This window comes from Leopardus geoffroyi, chromosome B2, assembly GCF_018350155.1.
Source record: "Leopardus geoffroyi isolate Oge1 chromosome B2, O.geoffroyi_Oge1_pat1.0, whole genome shotgun sequence".
NCBI lineage: Eukaryota > Metazoa > Chordata > Mammalia > Carnivora > Felidae > Leopardus > Leopardus geoffroyi.
This window is the reverse complement of record NC_059332.1, coordinates 21,036,085-21,059,435: the sequence shown is the minus strand read 5'-3', so window position 1 is coordinate 21,059,435 and position 23,351 is coordinate 21,036,085. Positions and strand designations below refer to the sequence as shown.

Below are 23,351 nucleotides of genomic sequence, written 5' to 3'. Positions count from 1 at the left end.
TTTTTGACACCCTATGTCTTTTGATTAGAGCATTTAGTCCATTTACATTCAAAGTAATTATTGATAGATCTGTATTTATTCCCACTGTGTTACTTTTTTTGTCATTGTTCCTGGAGATTTTCTTTGATCCTTTCTTGTCTTTGTCACTCTTGGTCTCTCCTTTGCACTCAAAGAGCCCCCTTTCACATTTCTTGCAGGGCTGGTTTAGTGGTCATGAACTCCTTTAGTTTTTGTTTGCCTGGGAAACTCTTTATGTCTCCTTCTATTCAGAATGTTAGCCTTGCTGGATAGAGTATTCTTGGCTGCAGATTTTTCCTATTCAGTATTTTGAATACATCATGCCACTCCCTTCTGGCTTGTCAAGTTTCTGTTGAGAAATCTCCAGCTAGCATTATGAGGTTTCCCTTGTAAGTGAAGGACTTCTTTTGTCTTGCTGCTTTTAAGATTTTTTAGCACTGGATTTTGCAAATTTAATTACAATATGTCTTGGTGTTGGCCTGCTTTTGTTGATTTTGATGGGAGTTCTCTGTGCCTCCTGGACCTGGATGTCTGTGAGGAAACCATTCTTACCATGTATCTTGAAGCATTGTTTCAAAGTTCTTCTTCCCTTCTTAGACAATCAGTAATTTTACAGGTAGCCACAAAAATAAAATGCCCTTCTTAGGAATACCTGCTCATCAACAAGCAAGTAGAGCATTCATTTTACAGATTGTCCACAGCAGATTCTTTTCCACATTTAAGTATGGAAATCTTCAACTGTACACAGAACAGGGAGAGTAGCATAATGAGCCCACACACTCACTCCCAGGCTGCATAACCATCCACATTCCATCACCGGTTTCTCCCTGCCATCCTGCATGGTGTTAGACCTCTGTAAATTAAAAAGTTGCTGACAAACAACACAGTAACAAGGAAATGTGTATTTTGAGCAAAAGTGAATTATCTACACTGATGTGGATCATTGAGAATGAACTTTGGGGGAGGAAATTAGTCCAGACCCATTGAAATGATGAGTGTCTGGAAAGTATACATTCACTGTATACGTTAACTATTACTCTGTTGGTTCTTGTTTTAGTTTTTTTTTTTTTTTTTAAATTAATTTTATTTTACTTTTTAAGGTTTATTTATTTATTTATTTATTTCAACGTTTATTTATTTTTGGGACAGAGAGAGACAGAGCATGAACGGGGGAGGGGCAGAGAGAGAGGGAGACACAGAATCGGAAACAGGCTCCAGGCTCTGAGCCATCAGCCCAGAGCCTGACGCGGGGCTCGAACTCACGGACCGCGAGATCGTGACCCGAGCTGAAGTCGGACGCTTAACTGACTGCACCACCCAGGCGCCCCTCTTGTTTTAGTTTTAACACAGTATGTGAACATAGCAGGTTTTCTGTTTGGGTGGAAGTTTGAAAGCCAGGCTCCAGTGTGTTTTCCCCTTGTGCCTTCCAGGATCGAACAATACTACGAAGCCATCTTGGCTCTGTGGAACCAGCTGTACATCAACATGAAGAGCCTGGTGTCCTGGCACTACTGCATGATCGACATCGAGAAAATCAGGGCCATGACTATTGCCAAGGTACATCCTGAGGACCACGCAGGCTGCCTGGAGGAGGCGCCAAGCTGCCCCCTGTGGTGCTCGCTTCTGCCAGGCTGACCTTTTAGCAGGGCGGCTAATCTGTTCGTATCTCATCTGAAGAGTCAGCTCAGCCTGCCTGCGAGGCTCATCCCAAGTAGGATGGGAGGGATTTGCACACGGCTGGCTCTGGTACAAAAAGAAGTACTGACTGAAGTTACCTGACAAGCCAGAAGTACCCATGGAAAAGACACGTGGTCCTGTACTATCCTGGATCCTATTGTCCTTTGATGCAGTGGAAAGCTAGGTCATAAACTATTAACTGGTTATCACAGAAGTGAATGGTGGGACAGAATTCATGGCATAACACTCAAAGCAGTCCTTCCTCTAGATCAGTGGTTTTCAAGTTGTGGTCTGAAGAATCCCGGCTTAAGGGGTTCCACTAGGGATAACAGGGCCAGGAGAAAGGTACAGAATGAGTAAGTCTGGGATCTCCTTTGTCCCCCTTTTCTCTTTGCGGTCAGAGCAGCTTTGCTGTGATCTGCTTTAGATTTGCGACTTCTGAGTAATATTTCCTTTGAAGAATAAAATTCTGTAGGAAAAATAAATTGACAGCCCACTGCTGTGGTTCTGAGGAGCAATCTCGTAATTCTCCAGGACCTTTTATATCTTAACGGGTCTTTAACAAGGATTGCCTTAAGCCCCCTCTAGCATAGGGCGTTTCTGGGCACTCCCCTTGGTCACCCTGTGGGGGTAATCAAACATTCCTGCCTGGTTTACTTCCAGCTGAAAACCATGCGGCAGGAAGATTACATGAAGACAATATCTGACCTTGAGCTGCATTACCAAGAGTTCATCAGAAACAGCCAGGGCTCGGAGATGTTTGGAGATGATGACAAGCGGAAAATGCAGTCCCAGTTCACAGATGCCCAGAAGCACTATCAGACCCTGGTCATACAGCTCCCCGGCTACCCCCAGCACCAGACAGGTTTGGAGCGTCTATTCTCTTTGTTATCAACAACACACACAGCTTTAACAGAAAGTAGTTTGCACGAAACCGCACACACAGCTTTAACAGAAAATAGTTTCAGAATCAACTTTGAAAAATAACATATCAAAAGTCACTCATACACTAAATTTTCAGACTCAAATCAAAGAAGGAGCTGCAGTTTAGGCAGTACAGATGCTTTTTGAGGACAAGTACCCTTCTAGCCAGGAATTCTCTGACTTTTGTGGTCCTAACATATTTTTACAGTAACCACAACTGAAATCACTCATCATGGTTCCTGCCAAGATGTCAACCATAATAAAGTGATTGAAACCAACAGAGAACATGACAAGCAGGAAACATGGATGCTGATGGAGCTCCAGAAGATTCGCAGGCAGATGGAGCACTGTGAGGGCAGAATGAGCCTTAAGAACATCCTGCTAGCAGACCAAGGGTCTACACACCATATCACAGTGAAAATAAATGAGCTGAAGGTAGGCATCCAGTGATATTTTGTTCGATTCCGGGTATATTATTTATCTGCAAGCTAATTAGAAAACCCTCCTGGTTTAAATACTTATAGGCAAGGAGCACTGATCTTCAAGAAAACAGGCTTCTAGCAGGATTTCCTTTTTTCTTTCCCTTACTTCCGAATTTGTAGGTTACCAGGCTGGGGATTAAAGCACCTTCATGTTGGTTTGTGGATTGTTGAATCAGACTCCAGCATTTTTCCTTTGTGCCCACATAGTACTTTGTTCATTTTTAAAGTTTTCATAAACATTAATTTGGTTGCTGCCTGAAACCACCTATGATATGGGCTAAACAAGTAGATTTTTTTTTTTTTTTCAGTTTAGCTGTTTATTTTGAGAGAGACAGATAGAGCGTGAGTGAGTGGGGGAGAAGTGGAGAGAGAGAATCCCAAGCAGCCTGTCAGTGCAAAGCCCGGTGTGGGGCTCGAACTCACAAACTGTGAGATTATGACCAAGAGTTGGACGCTTAGCTGACTAAGTCACCCAGGTGCCCTGAATTATTTTTGTTTATAGACAGGAAACTGACATGGAGAGATTTGTTTTGTCGGGGGAGGTAAAACCTCAAAGCTACAGAGAGAGCTGGGACTACGGCCCAAGTGTAGTCAACTCCCAGCCCTGTGATCTTTCCTGCTCGGCCATGCCTTCGCACTGCATTGGGATATCTAAGATAATATATTCTGAGTAAGAGGGCCATGTTTACACAGTGCTGATAAGGCCTCCTCAAAGAAGGAAATGGAATGTCAACTCTATCTCTTGAGTCTTTTCCATTTAGTGGACTTCTTCAGGACAAAAAATGATCATAAGAATCACACAGTTCAGTCAAGAGCTTTTCTTCTTTTTTGACAGAGTGTGCAGAATGATTCCCAGGCAATCGCTGAAGTTCTCAACCAGCTTAAAGATATGCTCGCTAACTTCAGAGGTTCAGAAAAATACTGCTATTTACAGAATGAAGTATTTGGACTGTTTCAGAAACTGGAAAATATCAATGGCGTTACAGATGGCTACTTAAATAGGTAAATGCCCCTAACATTTATCACAGATGTTTTGCTTTTCTCAAGCTTTGTCAGACTTCATTTGCTCTGTATGCCTGACTTATTACAGTCTTGCCTTACAGTTTTTTCTGTTCATTGCAGACTTTTGAGATAGTAATTTTGAGATAGTACTTTTGTAGATACTGTGCTTTTGAGATAGTAATTTTGAGATGTTAATTCCACTGTTGTGAAACCTAACATGTTTTACAGCTGAGATATATGCTGTAAGAGTCAGGACTTAGAATTCTTCTTCAATTAATGCAGAATGGCTGTCTGAAAGATGATATAGGGGGGTGGGGGAGGAGTTTATGGCTCCTGCAGCTTAGAAATAGGCAAAATAAATTTTTATAGGCTTCTTTAATTAATAGTGGCAAGAGCCAAATATTCAAAGGCTAATTACGTCACTGGCAATATTATTTGCCTCCTTTGCTCTTTACAGCTTATGCACAGTAAGAGCTCTACTCCAAGCTATCCTGCAGACAGAAGACATGTTAAAGGTTTACGAAGCCAGACTCACTGAAGAGGAAACCGTGTGCCTGGATCTGGATAAAGTGGAAGCTTACCGCTGCGGACTGAAGGTAACTGAAAGTTCTATTCAGTTTATAACCACTGTTATAAACAGTATTATGGGAAATCATGCAGGACTACTCAGTACCCAAATCCAAGGCTTCACTAAGTTTTCATGAGTTTGAGGATTACTGGATTTCATCAGCCACACATGGTTGATATCTGTCGTTATCTCTAGCACACTGCTTTCTAGAGCGTACTATTAGGAGCTATGTGCGGATGTAATTTGTGGTGAGATTTGTTTGAGGAATGCAGAGTTAAACATAATTGAACTGGTTTCTTCACTATAGGATTTTTCTTCTTCTTTAATATATTCATATGTACTATAATTATTCAGGAATGGAATAGAGTATGGTATTTAGCATTTCTCAAACAAATATACACACTGAATCCTTTATTAAGGGGGTAGCTTAATAAGTAAGGAGCTATTTATTGACATAAATAATGGGAAATGCAATCAGCGAATATATTTTTCTGGCTTATCACTTAAAGATACAAATATTCCAAGAGATTAATTTGTACTCTTTCTTTCTCTCATGACAGAAAATCAAAAATGACTTGAACTTGAAGAAGTCATTGTTGGCCACCATGAAGACAGAGCTCCAGAAAGCCCAGCAGATCCACTCCCAAACCTCACAACAATATCCACTTTATGACCTGGATCTGGGCAAGTTCAGTGACAAAGTCACACAGCTGACAGACCGCTGGCAAAAAATAGACAAACAGATAGACTACAGGTGTGCCAACTTCCTTCCCTACTTTCTTCCCATTTGGTTGTTCCAAGATAGTGTCACTTGAATTTGTCACTCTAAAAGCAGTGGTTTGGTTTGCTGTGTAAGTTAGGCGTAAGAGGCGCTCTGTTCATGGACTGTCTGGAGTCAGCTTTGTTGCAAATGAGGGAAGCAGGTACACAAGCTTGAACCAACCCATACCAGGTACTCTCCAGGCTCTTAGGGAAATAGTGGAAGCCATTGATCAGGCCCTTTTGGGCCCTATAAACTCTTGCTAGGATTGTTGGAAGGAGTAGATGTTTTGCATGAGTGTTCTTCTGAAATTTAAGAAAATTAAATCTTCTACAAAAGAAATGCCTTCTTCCAAATGAGGGTTTAAAAAGTCTCTTCACTCTTGCAAGTAGTTCATTTTACTAACAGTGCTTTTACCTTTATTGATAACTAATTCCTATCTCATACAATTTGCCCATTGAAAGTGTATAATCCAATAGATTTTATTATATTTAAAATTATGTAACCATCACCGCAATCTATGTCTAGAACATTTTCTTTATGCTAAAAAAAGAGCCCCGTACCCATTATCACTAATTTCCCATTACCTCCCAATCCTCCAGCCCTAAACAACCACCAGTCTTTCCTCTGTCTCTGTAGATTTGTCTATTCCAGACATTTCGCATGAAGGGATCATATATTGTGTGCTCCTTTGTGACTGTTTTTTCCACTCAGCATAATGTTTTCAGGGTTCATCCTTGGTGTAGCATGTTTTAGTACTTCATTCCTTTTTATGACTGAATAATATTCTATCGTATAGCTATACTTACATTTTATTTTATTTTATTTTATTTTATTTTATGTTTTTACTTTCATTCATTCATGATTTTTGGCTATCATGAAAAATGTCACTATGAAAATTCATGTATAACTTTTTGTAGGGAGGCATGTTTTCAATTCTCTTGAGCACACAGCAGGTGGAATGACTGGGTCATATGATAACTCTGTTAAATACTCTCAGGACCAGTAGCACTGCTTTTCTGATTTTATCATATCTGTCTTCTGCAGATTATGGGACCTGGAGAAACAAATCAAGCAACTGAGGAATTACCGTGATAACTATCAGGCCTTCTGCAAGTGGCTCTATGATGCCAAACGCCGTCAGGATTCCTTAGAATCCATGAAGTTTGGTGATTCCAACACAGTCCTGCGATTTTTGAATGAGCAGAAGGTACAAGCCAGTTTGTCACTTCCTTAGATAACATTGAGGGTGCACTGTATTTTCCTCTGGTTTTCATAGCAGTGTCTAGGTTTGAAATGATATATATTTTTTAAAGACTTTTTTAAATGTTTATTTACTGAGAGAGAGAGAGAACGTGAGCAGGGAAGGGGCAGAGACAGAGACGGAGAGAGAATCCCAAGCAGGCTTCATGCTGTCAGTGCAGAGACTGACATGAACCGTGAGAGCATGACCTGAGCTCAAATCAACAATCGGATGTTTATCCGACTGAGTCACCCGATACCTTGATACCCCGATACTAGTCCATTTGGTAAATGCTTGCATAAGGCCCAGTGGAAAAACAGTTGAGATATTGAAAGGAAATCATCGTGGAAATCAATTGTAAAAGAAATAATGTAACATTGTAGTAAAGTATCTTTATAAATTGAGGTGATAGGATCAGAAAAGTGTACAGATTTGAAAGATTCCTCTTAGAGAGTAAGAAGTCGAAAATCTTGCTTACCCTTCTGAAGGAAAAACATGCTCATCTTCTAAGGCTGACCTGTGAGAATACGAGTTCACTGCACGTAGTCATAAACTGTGGAAAACCAGTTGTTCAGCAATGAAATAGCATTTATTTAAAAACATTTATATACTTCAACGCTTATAAATATTTTACTTTTTGTCTAGAACTTGCACAATGAAATCTGTGGCAAGCGAGACAAATCAGATGAAGTACAGAAAATCGCTGAACTTTGTGCAAATTCGATTAAGGTATGTTCGTTTCTCAAAGAATGTTGTCATCTCATCAAGAATAATGGTAAGTGCTTGCTTTGGCAGCACACCTACTAAAACTGGAATGATACAGAGAATATCAGCATGGTTCTTGTGTAAGAATGACATGCACATTTGTGAAGTGTTCCATATTTTAAAAGTATATATTATTAACTGCATTATTTTCTGATTTACTCGAAAGAGTATAAACTTCTTGAGGATAGCAATTGTGGCTTTTATGTGTTCTCTCCTGAACATACTGTGAAAAGTTTGTTATCCATTTACTTGAATTCATTGCACATTGGCAATATCAGTGAAGTGCCTGGTCTTCATTCTTTACACTGGTAATATGGGTAAAAATCTTCCTGTAGCATATAAAGATGTACTCCTTGGTTTAATAATGTAATGTTAGTGACTTGGACACTATCAATGCATGGTAGGTAGCCTTTGGGGTTGGTCATGAGAAACACAGCTTGATGATTTAGAACCATGAAATTGTAGCTGTCAGTGACTCTGTGAAGTTCATTGAGTATATTTGTCTTAAACCTTTTTATTCTGCAGGATTATGAACTCCAGCTGGCATCATACACCTCGGGATTGGAAACCCTACTGAACATACCTATCAAGAGAACCATGGTTCAGTCTCCCTCTGGGGTGATTCTGCAAGAGGTATGTATATCATTACGTATTTCTTAGAGCCAGCCCCTCCTGCACCTTCATTGTCTCTGCCTTCTTCCTGTCTTCCCTGCAGACCCTGAATTCACCCCTTGTTATAGGGTCTCCACCCCCAAAGGGTTTAATAGCAGGTTATGCTCCTTTAGTGGGAGTCATCAATACTGGAGTGATTTTAGGAGGCAGTTAGTGGAAGTCTGGATCTGTTGTTTATATAGAAGGATCTTGGTAGAAACTGGGCTTAAATTCTTGGTTTAGTGAGGGAAGCTTTTAACAAGTGGAAGATATCTTGTCGATTTTTAAAAGACAACTTCTTCCCAAAGATGACAGAGAACATCACCCATCAGATGGTTTAGGGGAAACACTCTAGAGGGATAAGGATAGGATACAATGTTGTTAGCCTTTTGTGGTGCTTCCAGATTTTGGAATTAGCACACATGAAGGAAGGGAGTTCACTCTTTATTTGTGTTAATTTTTAAGTGTTTATTTGTTTTTGAGAGAGAGTATGTGAGCAGGGGAGGGGCAGAGAGGGAGAGGGAGAGAGAATCCTAAGCAGGTTCCGCACTGTCAGTGCAGAGCCCGATGCAGGGCTCAAACTCCCAAACCATGAGATCGTGACCTGAGCTGAAATCAAGAATCAGACACTTAACCAACTGAGCCACCCAGGCACCCCAGGAATTCACTCTTAAATTATAATTTCACTATTTCATTGATTTAGGAAACAAAATGGTCAGCTTGCATGGGAAATTTTTTTAATGCAATAATTGTTTTTTTCTTTTTTTCTTTTTTTCTTTCACCCCTTTTTTGCAAGGCCGCAGATATGCATGCTCGATACATAGAACTACTTACAAGGTCTGGAGACTATTATAGGTTCTTAAGTGAGATGCTGAAGAGTTTGGAAGATCTGAAGGTAATTTACTTAATTTATTTCCTTGGAGCATTGGAAAAGAAAGTGGAATAGAACCTTATTATTACTGCCTCATTAGAACATGGATCTGGACATACTCCCTGGTATATACTCACTGTTGTAGAATTTGTTCAAAAGTCAGGGGTTAGTTCTGTGCCTCAGGACACTGCTCTGAATGGAGTTAGGTGATATTTACAAAATTCTAGCTGCTTTACCTTACCAAAAAACCCCCACTAATTTCATTTCACTGTTTGGTCAAGGATTTTGCTTTTTTTGTTTGTGTGTGTTTTCTCTCTCTTTTTTTTTTATGTTTATTTATATTTGGGAGAGAGACACAGAGCATAAGTGGGGGAGGGGCAGAGAGAGAGACAGACAGACAGATAGAATCTGAAACAGGCTTCAGGCTCCCAGCTGTCAGCACAGAGCCCAGTGCTAACTATGAGATCATGACCTGAGCCGAAGTCGGATGCTTAACCAACTGGGCCACCCAGGTGCCCCGTGTGTTTTTTAAATTAAGGAAGAGAACATCCTGGACTGGCTGGATTTGGATTTTTTTTTATCAACATACAGATTTGCTTTATCAAATTTTTATGTTTTTATCAACATTGAAAACATCTGATTGTTTAATTTATTCGTCATTTCCAATACATGCATTGAGTTTGTATGGAAATTTAATACCTTGAAATAAAGGAAACGTAACTTAGGAAATCTTAAGCTTTTGATCTTGGAAGAAATCACCTCATTTACACATGAGGCAGGGGAACCTCAAAGACGCTGTATTATTTGCTAAGATCATACAGGCAGTTGATGGAAGAATTACGACGAGAATACAGATTTCGTGGGGTTTTGTCCAGTAGCTTTTGCTTTGTGTCACTCTTTCTATGTGCTTATGTGTGTGGTGTGCGTGTGCACATGTGCAGGTGTGGGAAGAGACACGAGAACACACAATGGTCTGGGAGGGGGGAAAAGACTGTTTCTTTTTTTAGGACGTGAGAGGTTTTCCTTTCATCCTAATTTCTGATTTCACTTCCACAGCTGAAAAACACCAAGATTGAAGTTTTGGAAGAGGAGCTCAGACTGGCCCGAGATGCCAACTCTGAAAACTGCAATAAGAACAAATTCCTGGACCAGAACCTGCAGAAGTACCAGGCAGAATGTTCCCAGTTCAAAGCCAAGCTTGTGAGCCTGGAGGAGCTGAAGAGGCAGGCAGAGCTGGACGGCAAGTCGGCCAAGCAAAACCTGGACAAGTGCTACGGCCAAATAAAAGAACTCAACGAGAAGATCACCAGGCTGACCTACGAGATTGAGGACGAGAAGCGAAGACGGAAGGCCGTGGAAGACAGGTTTGACCAACAGAAGAATGACTATGACCAGCTGCAGAAGGCAAGGCAGTGTGAAAAGGAGAGCCTTGGCTGGCAGAAAATGGAGTCTGAGAAAGCCATCAAAGAGAAGGAGTACGAGATAGAAAGGTTGAGGGTTCTGCTGCAGGAGGAGGGCGCCCGGAAGAGAGAATATGAAAGTGAGCTGGCAAAGGTAAGAAACCACTATAATGAGGAGATGAGTAATTTAAGGAACAAGTATGAAACAGAGATTAACATCACGAAGACCACCATCAAGGAGATATCCATGCAAAAAGAGGACGATTCCAAAAATCTCCGAAACCAGCTTGATAGGCTCTCCAGGGAAAATCGAGATCTGAAGGACGAGATCGTCAGGCTCAACGACAGCATTCTGCAGACCACCGAGCAGCGGAGGCGGGCCGAAGAAGATGCCCTGCAGCAAAAAGCCTGTGGCTCCGAGATGATGCAGAAGAAGCAGCATCTGGAGATGGAGCTTAAGCAGGTCCTCCAGCAGCGCTCCGAGGACAATGCTCGGCACAAACAGTCCCTGGAAGAGGCTGCAAAGACCATTCAGGACAAAAACAAGGAGATTGAGAGACTCAAAGCTGAGTTTCAGGAGGAGGCGAAGCGCCGCTGGGAATATGAAAATGAACTGGCTAAGGTAAGGAACAATTACGACGAGGAAATCATCAGCTTAAAAAACCAGTTCGAGACTGAGATCAACATCACCAAGACCACCATCCACCAGCTCACCATGCAGAAGGAAGAGGACACCAGTGGCTACCGAGCCCAGATCGACAGCCTCACCAGAGAAAACCGCAGCCTATCCGAGGAAGTAAAGCGACTGAAGAACACGTTAGCCCAGACCACCGAGAACCTCAGGAGGGTGGAAGAAGACGTCCAACAGCAAAAGGCCACGGGCTCGGAGGTGTCGCAGAGGAAACAGCAGCTGGAGATTGAGCTGAGGCAGGTCACTCAGATGCGGACGGAAGAGAGCCTGAGATACAAGCAGTCGCTCGATGATGCCGCCAAGACCATCCAGGATAAAAACAAGGAGATCGAGAGGTTAAAACAACTGATAGAAACGGAAACCAGTGAACGGAAACGCCTGGAAGAGGAGAACGCTAAATTACAGAGGGCCCAGTATGATCTGCAGAAAGCAAATAATAGCGCGACGGAGACGATAAGCAAGCTGAAGGTTCAGGAGCAAGAGCTCACGCGCCTGAGGATCGACTACGAGCGGGTGTCCCAGGAGAGGGCTGTGAAGGACCAGGACATCACGAGATTCCAGAGTTCTCTGAAGGACCTGCAGCTGCAGAAGCAGAAGGTGGAGGAGGAGCTGAATCGGCTGAGGAGGACCGCCTCGGAAGACTCCTTGAAGAGGAAGAAGCTGGAGGAGGAGCTGGAAGGCATGAGGAGGTCTCTGAAGGAGCAGGCGATAAAAATCACCAGCCTGACCCAGCAGCTGGAGCAAGCATCCATCATTAAGAAACGGAGCGAGGACGACCTCCGGCAGCAGAGGGACGTGTTGGACGGCCACCTGAGGGACAAGCAGAGGACCCAGGAAGAGCTGAGAAGGCTCTCCGCGGAGGTCGAGGCCCTGAGACGCCAGCTGCTGCAGGAACAAGAGAATGTCAAACAGGCTCACCTGAGGAACGAGCATTTCCAGAAGGCAATAGAGGATAAAAGCAGGAGCTTAAATGAAAGCAAGATAGAAATCGAGAGGCTGCAGTCTCTCACGGAGAACCTGACCAAGGAGCACTTGATGTTGGAGGAGGAGCTTCGGAACCTGAGGCTGGAATACGACGACCTCAGGAGGAGCCGGAGCGAGGCGGATAGCGATAGAAATGCAACCATCTCTGAACTCAGGAGCCAGCTGCAGATCAGCAACAACCGGACCCTGGAACTGCAGGGGCTGATTAATGATTTACAGAGAGAGAGGGAAAATTTGAGACAGGAAATTGAGAAATTCCAAAAGCAGGCTTTAGAGGTATTCACAAATATTTGATCACAGCTTCCCTGTCCTTCAAATAATTCCCTCCATTTTCATCTCATCTCAGCTGTGCTCCTGCTAACTGGGATGGCCGCTTACAGAAAGTCTAATTTTTCTCCTTATTGCTGTACTACTAGTTGTCATAACCCAGGCCACTGCTTGAAAGCAATTTGCCCTCTTTGCCCTTCTGTCCTGTTCCCACATCAATACCAATCTGTGTGTCACCTCTGTTTGGCCGTGCTTTTCAAACTTTAGCACACCATCAGGTTTGACACCTAGAGCTTGTCCTCTGACTATTCCAGTCTGTTTTCTAGAAGATAGCCCTTACTTAGCGAGCTATGACCTGCATTTTTTTCATTAAAATTTTCCTAAATAAAAGCCATGGTAAAGGTATTGTCTATGCAGTTTTGAAATCACTTTTTCTTGCTTGCTTACACGGCTTTTCTGCATGCATGACGTGTTCTCTTTTGATCACGACCCTGATGTGTTTGTTTTTGCTAGGCTTTTCTTTTAACCCCTAGTTTAAAAATACCTTCTTTAAGTTCTAATACGTTTGACTTCTATAGACAATATTTGTGTGGGGCTGGGTGTAGGGTGTGTATATGCCCATAGATTTATTTTGTTTTATTAAACATGTTAGTATAGCTGTAAGAGGGGAGATGTAGGTATAGCAGGTGTGATAACCTGGGACAAAATTCCCCATATTTTTTCAAACCATTATTTCTGTTAAGAGTAAAACAGGTCTATAACTTCTCCTAGTTCCTTCTAAAAAAAAAGTAAGTATGATGCCATTTATCAAAGTGGCAGCATACCTCTACAGAATTTTTTTTTTCATAATTTATAAGATAACAAAATAGCAGTATATCCAGGGAAAATAGAGGAAGTTCAAACTAAGTTTTATTTTTTAAGTGTAGGAAAAGAGGAATTATAACCCTATGATACGATCAAAACGTTATTTCTTCCCATTTCTTTCTTTTTAAATTCTAGGCATCTAATCGGATTCAGGAATCAAAGAACCAGTGCACTCAGGTGGTGCAGGAAAGAGAGAGCCTTCTAGTGAAAATCAAAGTTCTGGAGCAAGACAAGAGCAGGCTGCAGAGGCTGGAGGATGAGCTCACTCGCGCGAAAGCAACGCTGGATGCGGAAAGCAGGGTGAAACAACGCCTCGAGTGTGAGAAACAGCAAATTCAGAATGACCTCAATCAGTGGAAAACCCAGTACTCCCGCAAGGAAGAGACGATTAGGAAGATCGAGTCGGAAAGAGAAAAGAGTGAGAGAGAGAAGAACAGCCTTAGGAGTGAGATCGAAAGACTCCAGGCAGAGATCAAGAGGATTGAGGAGCGGTACAGGCGCAAGTTGGAGGACTCCACCAGGGAGACGCAGTCACAGCTGGAAACAGAGCGCTCCCGACTTCAGAGGGAAATCGACAAACTCAAGCAGCGCCCCTATGGGTCCCATCGGGAGACCCAGACAGAATATGAGTGGACGGTTGACTCCTCAAAGCTGGTGTTCGATGGACTGAGGAAGAAGGTAACGGCCATGCAGCTCTATGAGTGCCAGCTAATTGACAAAACAACCTTGGACAAACTGCTGAAGGGGAAAAAGTCCGTGGAAGAAGTTGCTTCTGAAATCCAGCCTTTCCTTCGGGGTGCAGGGGCTATCGCTGGAGCATCCGTTTCCCCTAAGGAAAAGTACTCTCTGGTAGAGGCTAAAAGAAAGAAATTAATCACCCCGGAATCCACAGTCATGCTCCTGGAAGCCCAGGCAGCTACAGGCGGTATAATTGATCCCCATAGGAATGAGAAGCTGACCGTTGACAATGCAATCGCTCGGGACCTCATTGACTTCGATGACCGTCAACAGATATACACAGCAGAGAAAGCTATCACTGGTTTCGATGATCCGTTTTCAGGCAAGACCGTATCTGTTTCAGAAGCCATCAAGAAAAATCTGATTGATAGAGAAACCGGAATGCGCCTGCTGGAAGCCCAGATTGCTTCAGGGGGCGTGGTGGACCCTGTGAATAGCGTCTTTTTGCCGAAAGACGTAGCCTTGGCCCGTGGGCTGATTGACAGGGATTTGTATCGGTCCTTGAATGATCCCCGAGATAGTCAGAAGAACTTTGTGGATCCAGTCACCAAAAAGAAGGTCAGTTACATGCAGCTGAGAGAACGGTGCAGAATAGAACCACACACTGGTCTGCTCCTGTTGTCAGTGCAGAAGAGAAGTATGTCCTTCCAAGGAATCAGACAACAGGTGACCGTCTCTGAGCTGGTGGATTCTGGTATATTGAGACCATCCACTGTAAATGAACTGGAATCAGGTCAGATTTCTTATGATGAGGTTGGCGAGAGAATTAAAGACTTCCTTCAGGGTTCAAGTTGCATAGCGGGCATATACAATGAGACCACGAAACAGAAGCTTGGCATTTATGAGGCCATGAAAATTGGCTTGGTCCGACCTGGTACTGCCCTGGAGTTGCTGGAAGCCCAAGCAGCTACTGGCTTTATAGTGGATCCTGTTAGCAACTTGAGGCTACCGGTGGAAGAAGCCTACAAAAGAGGCCTGGTGGGTATTGAGTTCAAAGAGAAGCTCCTGTCTGCAGAACGAGCTGTCACCGGATATAATGATCCTGAAACGGGAAACATCATCTCTTTGTTCCAAGCCATGAACAAGGAACTCATTGAAAAGGGCCATGGCATTCGTTTATTGGAAGCACAGATTGCAACTGGGGGGATCATCGACCCGAAGGAGAGCCATCGCCTGCCAGTTGACATGGCGTACAAGAGGGGCTACTTTAATGAGGAGCTCAGTGAGATTCTCTCTGATCCAAGTGACGATACAAAAGGATTCTTTGACCCCAACACAGAAGAAAATCTTACCTATCTTCAGCTAAAAGAAAGATGCATCAAGGATGAAGAAACAGGGCTCTGTCTTCTGCCCCTGAAAGAAAAGAAGAAAGAGGTGCAGACATCACAAAAGAATACCCTCAGGAAGCGCAGAGTGGTCATCGTTGACCCAGAGACCAACAAGGAGATGTCTGTTCAGGAGGCCTACAAGAAGGGCCTTATAGATTATGAAACCTTCAGAGAACTGTGTGAGCAGGAGTGCGAGTGGGAAGAAATAACCATCACTGGATCTGACGGCTCCACCAGGGTGGTCCTGGTAGACAGGAAGACAGGCAGTCAGTATGATATTCAAGAGGCTATTGACAAGGGCCTCATTGACAGGAAGTTCTTTGATCAGTACCGATCTGGCAGCCTCAGCCTCACTCAGTTTGCTGATATGATCTCCTTGAAAAATGGCGTGGGCAACAGCAGTGGCATAGGTGGTGGCATCAGTGACGATGTTTTCAGCAACAGCCGACATGAGTCAGTAAGTAAGATTTCTACCATATCCAGTGTCAGGAACATAACCATCAGGAGCAGCTCTCTGTCTGACCCCCTGGAAGAATCAAGCCCCATTGCAGCTATCTTTGACACAGAAAACCTAGAGAAGATCTCCATTACAGAGGGAATAGAGCGGGGCATTGTTGATAGCATCACTGGTCAGAGGCTTCTGGAAGCTCAGGCTTGCACAGGTGGCATCATCCACCCAACCAGTGGTCAGAAGCTCTCACTTCAGGATGCAGTCTCCCAGGGCCTGATTGACCAAGATATGGCCACCAGGCTGAAGCCCGCTCAGAAAGCCTTCATTGGCTTTGAAGGTGTGAAGGGAAAGAAGAAGATGTCAGCAGCAGAGGCGGTAAAAGAAAAATGGCTCCCCTATGAGGCAGGTCAGCGCTTTCTAGAGTTCCAATACCTCACCGGAGGCCTTGTTGACCCAGAAGTGCATGGGAGGATAAGCACGGAAGAAGCCATCAGGAAAGGATTCATCGACGGCCGAGCAGCTCAGAGGCTGCAAGACACCAGCAGCTATGCCAAAATCCTGACCTGCCCCAAAACCAAATTAAAAATATCCTATAAGGATGCCATGAATCGCTCCATGGTGGAAGATATCACTGGCCTACGCCTTCTGGAGGCCGCCTCTGTTTCTTCCAAGGGCTTGCCTAGCCCTTACAACATGTCTTCTGCCCCAGGCTCCCGATCGGGCTCCCGCTCTGGCTCCCGCTCTGGTTCCCGCTCCGGCTCTCGCTCTGGTTCCCGAAGTGGGTCCCGGAGAGGAAGCTTTGATGCAACAGGGAATTCTTCCTACTCTTACTCCTACTCCTTTAGCAGTAGCTCTATTGGGCACTAGTAGTCAGTTAGTTGCTACTTCCTTGGCTTCACTTATGTGAATTTTCACTTTACCAAATACTAACAAAAGAAAACCTAGTGCTTGCAGTATAGTGATAGAGTTTCAATGATTAAGAAGATATAACCTTGGTTGAAATCAAATACTGTTCTGGCTTTTTATCTTCTCAGCTCATCTAACATATCTAATACACTGGATGTAGTGTGTCTGAAATGGTAATCAGTTGTAAGGATAGCACAAATTGAATCTAGAGTTCGTTCCTTCTGTGTTTAGTTTTTTTGATCGGTTCTTGTACTTCTTTTGGCCTATAATACAGATTTCTGTTCTTGGAGATGAAATTAAGTTGATCATTGATATTCTAGACATCATTCTGTTTTTCATCTAAATATTTCCATTTTCTGTATTAGGAGAAAATTACCCATCCCATTCTCCCCAGAATACTCCACCCCAAACCCAAACATTTTGGAATGAGTCTCCTTTAGGTTTAGATTGTGGATTGTGTAACCTATATACTCTTCAATGCACCTGTTTGGTTCGGCATTAATTTGACTATATGTGCGTGATAGCAGCAATCTTTGCTTTTCTTTGGTCAAACTTTTCTGTTTATTTTGCTTGTCATTTACTATGTACTTTAAAAAGGTGTCTTTATGAAGTTTGCGATTCTGGCAATAAACTTTTAGACTTTTGAAGTTTCTGTGTTTTGATTTTATATGTTTATACATACGAGGCATTTATCAGCATCTTTCTGTTAATATGTCTAAAATCTTCTGTTTACTAAGTGCCTATTAAGGATGACCATTAAAAAAAAAAACTATCTTAGTTCTGAATTCTTGTTAGAAGTTGGTATTTTGTAGTTTTTTTCAACATTCTCAAGTGCCTGTTATGTACCAGGCAGAGCTCTTGGAAAGAAGCCCATGTAAAGAGGCCAGGCCACATGTCAATACCCAGTTCTTGTTTATCCTGGACAGTGAATTCTAAGTAGCATGGGCAAAAGTCACCATAATACCATTAGAAAAAAAATGAAGTGCCTAAGATTCTATTTTGGGTATTCTCAAAATATATGGTGTTTCATTTTGTCCCCTCAGACGTATGAATTGTCCTTGAATCTATAAAAATGAGTCCTGAAGGGTTTTTGGCTCTCTGTTGAAGGACAATGAGATAAAACCTATTCTTTGTATCAAAAGAAGCTTTTGAAATTCAAACACTTGTTATTAAATCAATATGACCTTACTGAATACCTATTATGTCTAGTATTAGGTTAGATACTATGAGGATTCAATACATTGATATTCAGTACATACGACTTCAAGACATTTGCAGTCTGGATGGGGACAGAAGACACCTATAAAGCAATCAGTGGAAGAACTTTCATATATCAGCAATATGTATTAATATAATCAGTACAGTACAGACTAGAAAATAGGAAAACAAATGAAATGTTAATTGTGAAGAGCAAAAAATATCATATTTAAGATAATACTTAAATTATTGGGGCTTTTGATACTTCGGATGAAAACAGCATTCCTTCCTTCCTTGTCTCACCTCCTTCTCCTTGCTCCCCTCCCAATCTGGAAGACTTGAAATTAATTTTTTTTTAATTTTTTAAAAATATTTATTTATTATTGAGAGACAGAGACAGAACATGAGTAGGGGAGGGGCAGAGAAAGGGGGAGACACAGAATCCAAAGCAGGCTCTAGGCTCTGAGCTGTCAGCACAGAGTCCAATGCAGGGCATGAACCCACAAACTGCAAGATCATGACCTGAGCTGAAGTTGGGTGCTTAACCGACTGAGCCACCCAGGCGCCCTGAAATTAATTTCATTCACTAATAATTGACTTCTGTGTGCTACACATTGTGCCCAAAGCCATGGATCCCCTGGTATTAACACATTGTAATATAAAAGGAAGAGAAAAATAAGTGGTAAATGCTGTGTTGGGTGAAATGAAGAAGGATCTTCATGCTAGAGCTAGGAGACTGTATCAGTCAGCTTGGGCTGCCATAACAAAATGCCATAGACTATGTGACTTAAATTAATTTTCTCAGTTCTAGAGGCTAGAAGTCCAAGATCAAGGTGTCCTTAGATTGGTTTCTGGTGGGAGCTCTCTTTCTGAATGGTAGGCAGTAAGGAGTGGGGCGGGGGAAGCCCTGTTGTGTCTTGCTTGTCTTAGAAGGACTTGAGTTTTATCACATTAGAGTCTCTTCTTTATGACTTCATTTAACCTTCATTACCTTCTTACAGTCCATAACTCCAAATAAGTCACATTGGAGGTTAGGGCTCCAGGATATGAATGGGGGTGATGGTGGTGGTGAGGACAACACACAATTCAGCCTATCATAGAGGCCTAATCTAGAATGGAACAGGAGATCTCTCTAGAAAAAATGGTGATTAAACAGATGAATAAGTATCCATGTAAAGCAGATCTTAGGGTTGAAAGAGTATACCTCTAAGCTGTTGGTGAAAGTTGTTATTAAGCTCTGAGACGAGATAGGCTGTGTCCTAGAGACAGGACTTGCTTGGCCTTGGATAAGTTTTGATTTGGCTCATTTATAGTGAGCCTCCACAGAAAAGGGGAGTATATATACAACTTTTCAATGACAGTCATCATTTCACATTCAAAAATAGTCTCACGTTTTCTAGGCTAGTTGAGCTAAACATATAAATGCTGATAAAGGTAGGTATGCTGTGGACAAAGTATGAATAAACTGGAATTCATCCCTTCATATCTGCTTGCAGCTCTTGGCCTATTTCCGTATTTTTGGGTACTGCTTATTTATACTCAAAACTTTTTTTTTTTTTTTTTTTTGGTGAGAGAATTGTACTATCTGAAATAGCTATTCTGTCCACAGTTTCTCCATCTGATAGAAGTAAGTGCAAAGGGAAGCAAAGATTTGACATTAAGCTTGAAAATAGTATAAAATAATATAAGAGGGATTAGGTTCTGGGAGTTAAAACCATTTGGGGAAATTAAAAGGGTTGATTCCAGGTCTTGGATAGGAAATGTACAAAGTAAGCTTGGGTTAATCAAAGCAAGGAAAAGGAATCAAACCAACCTTCCACTGGTCAAAGTTGGGACAATTTGAGAATCAGTTAAGAATTGTGATGGTAACAGAGTATGTAATAATGAATTAAGAAACCTCAAATCAATAATGATTTTAAAATTCCCTTGATTCAGGGCGCCTGGGTAGCTCAGTTGGTTGGGCTCAGGTCGTGATCTCATGGTTGGAGCCCTGTATTGGTTTCCATGCTGACAGCTCAGAGCCTGGAGTCTGCTTGGGATTCTGTGTCTCCTTCTCTGTCTACCCCTCCCTTGCTCGTGCTCTCTCTCAAAAATAAAAAAAAAAAATTTAAAAATTTTAAAAATCCCTTGATTTCATAGTGAACAAAAAGAAAGTGTGCTAAGAATGCCGGCTAACAAATACAGAAGCCATGACAATACTAGAGAATCATCATTTATAACTCCTAATATAATGACAGATTCACTGAAGTATTGTATCAGTTTGTTGGGGAAGAAGACTCATATGGCTTCAAAGTATCATCCCACAGAGGAAAATGTCCTACAGCGGAGTGATACAGCTCTCTACCTTTACCAAGTGATCAAATTTAGCATTACTAATAGAAGAATTTAAGATGGGTGTCCTCTATGAGATGTAATAAAGAGGCATACACATCTCCTTGCAAAAATTATTAAAAAAATCTAATCATAGGGGGAAAAACCTGATAAATCCAGAAAGAGGAACATTCTATGAGATAACTGGCTGAGGCTCCTGACATAATTCAATGACTTAGTTTAAAAAGGAGGGTGTGGGGTGTGCCTGTGTGGCTCAGTCAGTTAAGCATCTGACTTTGGCTCAGGTCACGACGTCGTGGTTTGTGATTTCAAGCCCCACCTCAGGCTCTGTGCTGACAGCTTAGAGCCTGGAGCCTGCTTTGGATTCTCCCCCTCTCCCCTCCTCTCACTCTCTCAAAAATAAATATATGTTAAAAAATTTTTAAAAAGGAGGGTGGGGAGACATTCCAGGTTAAAAGAGACAAGAGCCGATTACAGTTCATGGGTTGAAAAAACTAATCAAATGGCTGTGAAAGGAATTTTGGAGACAATTGGGGAAATTTGAATATAAACTGAACATTAGATGGTTTTACGAAATTATTATTTATCTGAGGTTTAATCATGTATGGTGGTTATGCAGGACAATATCCTTATTCTTAGGAGATGCATACAGACCTATTTGGGGGTTGAAACAGCTGCACCTGACCCTTAAATAATTCTGCAAAATAAGTATGTGAGGTTGTGTGTGTGTGGAGAGAGCGAGAGAAAGCAAACGTGGGCAAATGTTAACCAGCTGGAGGACGGCTTTGCAAATTCTCCTTGTACTACTCTTTAAACTTTCTGTAGTTATAAACCATTAAAAAAAAAGTTCAGTTTTTTATTGAACACGTTGAAAGAGGTTTAGTCAAAAAGACCCAAAGCTCATGCATGCCATCATCAGACTCCTCTGATTCTTTTATTTGCTCCCACTTTCTTCTTCTTAGAGGGGCAGCAGTGGTGGACGGGGCAGCACTTTTGCTGGTGCAGCGCCAGCCGCTGGGGCAAGTACACCAGCCCCTACGTTGAGATGAGGTTCCTGATGGTGACACTGGCCAGAAAGGTTCAACATTTAATGAGGGCATCGATCCTATCCTCCGTGACTGCCATCTCATCGTCGTGCAGGATGAGGGCTGAGTAGACGCAGGCGAGTTCCGAGACAGAGGCCAAGCTTCGGGCAAGTGTCCAGTGGGAGCTGCCAGGGGCCCGTATTAGTCGCCGGATTAAGTGAAGGCCTCATCCCAACATGGCCTGGCTTCGTCGGAAGGACGGAGCATCTTAGAGGCAACTGAGCAAAGAGCGACATAAACTTTTTTTTTTTTTTTTTACAATTGTGGGGTCAGGCTGGAATGCAGTTCAGAGAAGCCCCGTCGCAAACGCATCCGGGAGCAATTACACAAGTTGCAACACCGGGAAGAGACCGGGGAACACCTCTCTAAATGACAGCGCTGCTCCTTCCGGGGCCTTTTCCTATAGGCGGTTCCAGTCACGTGGCGGCATGGCCCCGCCCACACCTCCCAGAGGCCCGCGCGCGGGGCCGGCTGTTCTGCCGCTTCTTTCTGGCGGGCTGGTTGCGGCCATGGAGGGCGAGCCGCCTCCTGTGGAGGAGCGGCGGCGGCTGCAGCAGGAGCTTGGCGAGTTCGTGGAGAGCTGCTGCCGGACGCTGGAGGAGGTGACGGCGTCCCTGGGCTGGAGCCTGGATCGGCTGGACCCCGGGGAGGAGGGGGCGGCAGAGGTGAGGGTGGCTTGCGCGCAGGGTCCTTTTGGGGGCTCTCCGCCTGCGGTCTTTTCTGGCGTGGGAGGACTCCGCGTGGGAGCCCCCGCCCGTCTGCAGCGCCGTGGTGGGCGCCCGGGACCCGGCCTGGTGCGCCTCGTCGCCGGCGGGCCTCGGGTGGGGCGCGCGGGAGCCGCCGGAACGACGCGCACCCGCCACCTGTGCGGCGCTCCTAGCGCGGAGCTTGGGTTTGAGGAGGTGAAAATGCGGTGGGTGGGGAGGGGTGGCAGGTCTGGGGTTTACCTAGAAAATAGGGGAGTCGGAGTGCTGCTAGCAGATGTGTTGGCCGTTTGCTTTGTCATCTGTCACATGGATGCCGCAGTTGCACCAGATTCGGCGTCGGGAGAGAGCTTGGGAGTTCAGCTGTCTCTGCCTTAAAGTTGTACGCTTCCGCCTGGGACAGCACCGATTCTAGGATTATTAGAGGATGTCACTAAGAGATGGTGACTAGCAACTCTTTTGAACGTTAAATTGCTTTTAAAAATGTAGGCACGTGTATGAGAGTGAACAGTCCTGATTTTTGGTTATTTTTCACGGGATGGGAGGAACGGAAGCGCTTCACTCGGATAATTCATGATCTCTAATACTCTTTCTGGGTTTACCGAGCTCTAATAATTTCTCCCAGGTTTAAATTACATGACTGACTCCCCAAAGGCAGTTAGAGTATATTTAGTTTACACACAAACAATTCACGTTTCTTAAAGTCCTGGTGGAAATTTTTAAAAGATTTTTTTTTTTAAAGTTTATATAATTGAGGGGCGCCTGGGTGGCGCAGTCGGTTAAGCGTCCGACTTCAGCCAGGTCACGATCTCGCGGTCCGTGAGTTCGAGCCCCGCGTCAGGCTCTGGGCTGATGGCTCAGAGCCTGGAGCCTGTTTCCGATTCTGTGTCTCCCTCTCTCTCTGCCCCTCCCCCGTTCATGCTCTGTCTCTCTCTGTCCCAAAAATAAATAAACGTTGAAAAAAAAAAAAATTTAAAGTTTATATAATTGAGAGAGACAGAGACAGCGCGAGTGGGGGAGGGGCAGAGAGGGAGAAAGAGAATCCCAAGCAAGCTCCCCTCTGCCAGTGCAGAGCCCTAAGTGGGGTTAGAACTCACCCAACTGTGAGATCATGACCTGAGCGGAAACCAGTTGGATGCTTAACTGTCTGAGCCACCCAGGTGCCCCTAAAAAGATCTTTGTTGTTTGTTTAGAGGGGTGTTTGAAGCTGTGAATTCCATTGAGTGGATCCTACCATGCCTTTCCTTACCACTGAAATTTCTAATAACACTTAAATAGCACTTTGCTTATGCTATTTATTATATAGGTTAGTTACCTCGTTTAATGCTTCTAATTACCCTATGAGGTAGGTACTATTAGCCACATGTTATAGATGAGAAAACAAAGCCAGAGAGGTGGTAATTTGTTGCCTAGGACACACGGCTAGTAAAGGGCGATTGGGATT

General features: G+C 43.3%; 2 protein-coding genes and 1 non-coding gene across 9 annotated transcripts in view; all 3 read left to right on the top strand.

Moving 5' to 3' along the window:
• The window catches only part of LOC123608066 (desmoplakin), a 48,919-nt gene extending 31,682 nt beyond the window's left edge, over positions 1–17,237 (top strand). Inside the window, exons 13-24 of one of the 2 annotated variants that reach the window (XM_045497465.1) lie at positions 1,449–1,575; positions 2,359–2,560; positions 2,828–3,054; positions 3,937–4,103; positions 4,561–4,699; positions 5,232–5,425; positions 6,479–6,641; positions 7,320–7,403; positions 7,965–8,072; positions 8,887–8,985; positions 10,018–10,515; positions 13,303–17,237. In XM_045497465.1, the coding sequence (XP_045353421.1) occupies positions 1,449–1,575; positions 2,359–2,560; positions 2,828–3,054; positions 3,937–4,103; positions 4,561–4,699; positions 5,232–5,425; positions 6,479–6,641; positions 7,320–7,403; positions 7,965–8,072; positions 8,887–8,985; positions 10,018–10,515; positions 13,303–16,551 (5,257 nt within the window). In that variant the 3' untranslated portion in view covers positions 16,552–17,237. Of the gene's footprint in view, positions 1–1,448; positions 1,576–2,358; positions 2,561–2,827; positions 3,055–3,936; positions 4,104–4,560; positions 4,700–5,231; positions 5,426–6,478; positions 6,642–7,319; positions 7,404–7,964; positions 8,073–8,886; positions 8,986–10,017; positions 12,313–13,302 lie in introns of both variants that reach the window. The other variant, XM_045497464.1, reaches the window with a different exon arrangement.
• Positions 7,454–7,560, top strand: LOC123610005. The gene has a single exon (XR_006718045.1). It is a non-coding gene; the product is annotated as a U6 spliceosomal RNA (small nuclear RNA).
• Positions 17,238–21,379: 4,142 nt separating the features above from the next.
• The window catches only part of SNRNP48 (small nuclear ribonucleoprotein U11/U12 subunit 48), a 32,707-nt gene continuing 30,735 nt past the window's right edge, over positions 21,380–23,351 (top strand). For 4 of the 6 annotated variants that reach the window (XM_045497462.1, XM_045497459.1, XM_045497461.1 and 1 more), the window contains exon 1: positions 21,384–21,868. In XM_045497462.1, the coding sequence (XP_045353418.1) occupies positions 21,632–21,868 (237 nt within the window). In that variant the 5' untranslated portion in view covers positions 21,384–21,631. Of the gene's footprint in view, positions 21,869–23,351 lie in introns of all 6 variants that reach the window. The other 2 variants (XM_045497463.1, XM_045497458.1) reach the window with 2 other exon arrangements.